The sequence below is a fragment of the Camelina sativa genome, chromosome 13 (assembly GCF_000633955.1).
Source record: "Camelina sativa cultivar DH55 chromosome 13, Cs, whole genome shotgun sequence".
NCBI classification, from domain to species: domain Eukaryota; kingdom Viridiplantae; phylum Streptophyta; class Magnoliopsida; order Brassicales; family Brassicaceae; genus Camelina; species Camelina sativa.
Window position 1 is genome coordinate 10,446,224 of NC_025697.1, and position 5,152 is coordinate 10,451,375.

A 5,152-nucleotide genomic window follows, 5' to 3' on the forward strand; every position below is an offset into this window, starting at 1 on the left:
GGATGGATCCAGCCTCGAGCAATTTTTTGACTTCTTCGTTAACGGCGGCGGTACGCTCTAGACCGAGCTTTCGTCGCCTTTGTTTGATCGGCTTGAACGTCAAGTCCACATTGAGCTCGTGGCAGATTATGTTTGGGTCGATGTCGGTCATACTGCTCATGCTCCATGCAAAGGTTGTTGCGTTCTGGCACAAGAACTTTACGAGCTCGCCCTTGATTGGTTGTGGTAGGTCGGTGTAACGCCCGCGATCCTGAATAGGATCGTAGGTCGTGGCTTGGTCCGGGATGGTAGGGAGTTCTCGGACAAGTCGAGGAGGAGCTACACGTTAGCTCGGTCAATGGGGAAAACGAGTCAAGTATGGGACAAAGATTGGTCAGCTCCGGACAGCTCCCGGCCAGCTCCGAACAGCTCCCAGCCAGCTGCGGTCACCTCGGCCAGCTAGTGCGAGCTCGTCCAGCTGCCAGGAAGCTCAACCCAGCTCGACCTAGCTCGACCAGCTTGACGAGAGTGAACAGTCCACTGGCCAGCTGGGAGCTCAGGACCGTAAGGAAACGGCCAAACGGACATGGCCGAACGGGTATAGCGAGCGTACATGAGCGAACAGGAACGAATGAACGGATTCGTCCGGAGGGTGCTTTTTGGGGCCAAAACCGTGGCCCAGGACCCTATATAAAGGGGACGTTCCTCTCATACCAAGGATTATCGGAAACAGAAAAAAACACCAAAAACTCGAGAGTACGAGTAAAGATCAGGAAGAAGGATCCGATGAATAGAGAGTTCAGCGAGAAAGGTAAGAGGGTCGGAAGTACGGTACAGTACCGTCCTTATGGACTCTGGGTAATGGGGTAGTTGCATCAAACATGAGCATAATTAATGCTTCGGTTGGTCCGGTTGGTCTGGGTAATGGGGTAGTTGCATCAAACATGAGCATAATTAATGCTTCGGTTGGTCCGGTTGGTCTGGGTAATGGGGTAGTTGCATCAAACATGAGCATAATTAATGCTTCGGTTAAACATGAGCATTGTTTAAAGGAACGGGAGAACCTCTCCGGCCATAGATGGTCGGGGATGGGGTCTTTCAGTCGGCCCCGATTCCCACACATCGAGTTGCATCGGAAGAGTCGATGTTTACTTGGATGATTGATTCAGAGTTAGGGTGAACACGACTATCTGGCTGCTCGGCTGAGTCCGAAATGGTGAATTTCCTGGCGTGGCGTTATTGTCGCACAATGATGAAGCAGGTTCTTGCTACCAGCGGTTCCCCTTGTAGTGTAAATATTCCTCTAGGAGTTGGGAACTTTACGCACTGGAGGTAAGTTGACGCCACAGCCTTCATCTTATGCAGCCAAGGAGTACCGAGGATGACGTTGGATACGATCGGCTTGTCGACGATAGCAAAGTTGATGCAATGCATCGTCCCACCCACATAAACTGGTAGCATGATCGTGCCTTCCGTCATCACCGTGTCACCGTCGTATCCGGTGAGAGGTTGAACATCGTGCTCAGTGGTCCGCAGGTTGATTTCCATTTGAATGAGCACGTCTTTGAAAATGACATTTATCGAACTACCTATGTCGATCAAGATTTTGGTAACCATGCTTTCGCCGAACTCCATCTCGACCACCAGTGGGTCGTTATGAGGCCCAGTTAGACCTGATGCGTCGGCCTCTGTGAACACGATTGGATCGGAGTTCGTAGTAGGTGGCGTGCTTTGAGCTAACCATCCTCGCTTGACCTCTAGTCCCCGTCGATAAGCTTTGATAGAACGGACCGAGTCTCGGCAAGTCGCTAGACCACCCATGATCATGTTTATTCTTCGGCGTGGAGCCGGAGCGTTCGCATCCTCAGTTCGCTCGGGATTCCTTTTATGGGTTGATGGGGGGCGGTGGTAAGGTTTCGGGTCTCGGTTGTGGCGCGGGGGCGGTGTTATATTGCTTGCTTGGGTTTTCGTTCTCAGGATTGAAGAAATGGTTATCCCTGTGAACAGCTATTTGTCGTCGCTCGAGATCGACGTCAATTTGGCCTTCTTTAAATTTGTCGAGCAATATTTGTTGGAGGGTGCGGCACTCTTCTGTTGAGTGTCCTGCTCGCTTGTGGTATTCGCAATATTTGTTGCCACCCTTTCCTGATGGGTCTCGGACCCACTTGTTATTCCAGGGCCTTGATGAAGATGCCTTGGGGTCTTGATTACTAACTGCAAACGTTTGGACTTTCTTTCCTTTGTCCAACTTATCGGCGTATTCTTTGTCAAAGTGTTGACGAGGCTCGTGATGCTCGTCTTGTGCCTTCTCTTTTCCTTTGGACGATTTGGGGGCCGGGGGTTCTGGACGGTTTGTCCTCGATGCCTTCTCTTCGTCTAACTCTATGTATCTGTTAGCACGGTGTAGTGCGTCATCCAGAGTCAGAGGCTCGTGTATTATTATGTCCTCCCTAAATCGGGAGCCGTGAGCGAGAGCATTTTGGAGAGCTGATATTGCCGTGTCGTCGGCAATCGAGAGCTTCGAGATGATTCTTTTAAACCTCTCCATGAAGTCTCGGAGAGATTCGTCGTTTCGCTGGAACATGTTCCAGAGATCGGCGTTCGACGCACCTCGAATCATGAATGTAGAGTGATGTTGGAGAAAAACGATGGTAAGGTCGTGATAGCTCCCTATCGAGTTCGGCGGGAGCCGGGAGAACCACCCTAGAGCCTCATGGGCTAAATTCTCAACGAATAGCTGGCAGCAGCCAGCTTCGTACTCTTCGTCACTGAAATGAGCTCGGCTGATTGCAAAACTCATTGACGTTAAAAATGGTTTCGGATCGTCTAATCCGTTGTACGGGGTGAACTTAAACTTGTTTACGTAACGGACTTGAATGCGAGAGATTCGTGCCGTAAACGGTGAGCGCTGGACTTCTTCGAGCACTCGATCGAGGTTGGGAGCAGAGCTCGTGGCTCGATGGACTCTGGAAGAGAGTTCGTGGACCATCGCCTCTAGGCGTCGTATGGTTTCATCCTTGAGATCGGCCTCGGGCTGTTGGATCGGTAGTGTTGGAGTCGGCAGGCTACCGCTCCTTTGGTCTTGGCCGTCTCGCAGCTCCTCATTTGGCTCCTCTCTAATGCGTCGATCAACGGATCCTACGATAATGGACGTCGGGCAGCGTCTGTGGCCGTCGTATCGGTCCTCCACAGATGGCTGCGCTGGGGGAGGATTCTCGTTCTCGCCGGCAGGACTGCTGTCGTTTTGGCGCTCGCCCCTCCTCCGTTGTTTTGTTGAAGTTTTCACTGGGGTTCGTCATGACTTTTGAGACTTCGAAGAAGTGAGGATCGTCGGTTTTGATTCGTCAAAAAAAACGCTTTACTCTTGCCCCATGGTGGGCGCCAATTGTTTGTACCGGGGATTGCACAACTTAAACAAATAAAGATTTTGTGGGAAAGAGCGAGCAAGTTCTTTTATTAATCGGGGAAAACGTGAGATCGTCACTTAAAACAAGTCGGGATAGAGCTTGTTAGTTCACAAGCGAACTAGCAAGCTTAAAGTGACGAACTGAAAACAAGAATGAATTATACGAAAGACAATAACAGTTTTCGATGCAAAGTATTGCTCTGTAGGTATTGTCCGCGGGTCAGGATGGTGATCCCAATAAATGCTTTCTCCTTTTATAGGGGACTGTTGACCTAGGGACGTCTAGGGTTTTCGTCGTGAATTCCCGAGATTGCCCTTTGCGGGAATTAATGACTTGCTCCCAATCTTATCGGGCCGAGATTGTAATTAATTAATATTGTTGGGTCGAGTGGCATATTGGGCGTAGCCCATATCCAACAATGTCTATAATAATATGTGACTTGCGTTGTAAGACAGCAATACCCTAACGTTTACTCAAATCTCTCTCCACAGTCACACTTCTACAACATCACACACACACACACACACAAAAAAATCCTTTTCGAGAGTAATTAAATTCTATAGATCAACATACAACGGTGATCACAGGACAATACCTTTTCAGTGTCGACCATGCTTTAAAACATCTTCGTTTTACCGCATTAATTTAGAAGAAACAAAAGAAAAACCAAAAGGGCATCTCAGGTTCCTTAAAGCTTGAAACTCCGATACACAGTGTATCATACACTTTTATACTATTAAAACCGCAATAGTCAATATTGTGAACTTCGTAAATTAAACGAAACATATTTTCTTAATCACTTTTGATGAATATATCATTGTTATAAACCAATTCTAGAGAATGTTCTAAGACACATTAAGAAAAATTATTCATGTGGCGACGATAAATACGTAAGACTGATCAAATTTAATGTTACCAAGAATTAATCTTTAATCTCGATAAATAAAACTTGCATGTGATCAAGAAATCAGTTATACACGTAGATATGGTTGTGTCAGAAGTAACTCTAAAACCTCTGATAACAAAAAGGAAAACAAAGTCAAGAAGGAATGACACTGCTTCAGGCTATTTTTCTTGCTTTGAAAATCAAAGCAACATCCATCGTTATTTATACTTAAAACATACACTTGTGTAACATCCATCGTTACTCCTATGACACAGACTCGTGGAATTTCCATCATTACTCCTAAAACTTGCATGTGATCAAGAAATGATGGACAAGAAATCAGTTATCAACATATATATGGTTGTGTCATAAGTAACACTCTAAAAAGCTCTTAACAATAAAAAAACAAACAAATTAAGTCAATAAGAACACTGCTTTAGCTTATTTTTCTTACTTTGGAAATCAACCTTATTTACACCTAAAACATACACTTGTAGAACATCCATCGACCATCATTACTCCTAAAACATAGACTCGTGGAATGTCCATCCTTACTCCTAAAGCATGGGCTCGTGGAGTGTCCATCATTACTCCGAAAGTTCCATATATATATATATATATATATATATATACATATATTTAGTTGTTCATATTGATATATATACATATATATATTTAGTTTTTACGTTTTTTATACTCCCTATGTTTCACAAAGAGTGTCATTTTGACACTTTTTTCTTGTTACATAAAAAATGTCATTTATGATTCCAATGCAAATTTGAAGATTCAATTTTTTTTTATTCTTATTATTTAAACTTATTATTTAGAAAGAGAAAAAACTTTAGTGTATTTATAAAAGGTAAAACAGAAATTTAAACAA

The 5,152-nt window shown here is 45.0% G+C and overlaps 2 protein-coding genes across 2 annotated transcripts; both read right to left on the minus strand.

Annotated features, from left to right (window-relative positions):
- Positions 1,216-1,800, minus strand: LOC104738115. The gene has a single exon (XM_010458346.1). It carries the CDS (start codon positions 1,798-1,800, stop codon positions 1,216-1,218), a length of 585 nt encoding a protein of 194 aa, XP_010456648.1.
- On the minus strand, positions 1,865-2,968 carry LOC104738116. Its single transcript, XM_019234541.1, has 2 exons — positions 2,718-2,968; positions 1,865-2,645 (listed from the first exon to the last, which is right to left on the minus strand). Exons 1-2 carry the CDS (start codon positions 2,966-2,968, stop codon positions 1,865-1,867), a joined length of 1,032 nt encoding a protein of 343 aa, XP_019090086.1.

Excerpts from the sequence above, each read along its gene's own strand:
- LOC104738116 (XM_019234541.1), bottom strand. The coding sequence starts at position 2,968 with ATGGTCCACGAACTCTCTTCCAGAGTCCATCGAGCCACGAGCTCTGCT. Across the intron at positions 2,646-2,717 it reads TACGAAGCTGGCTGCTGCCA|CTATCACGACCTTACCATCG; the intron begins GCTATTCGTTGA and ends CTCGATAGGGAG.
- LOC104738115 (XM_010458346.1), bottom strand. The coding sequence starts at position 1,800 with ATGGGTGGTCTAGCGACTTGCCGAGACTCGGTCCGTTCTATCAAAGCT.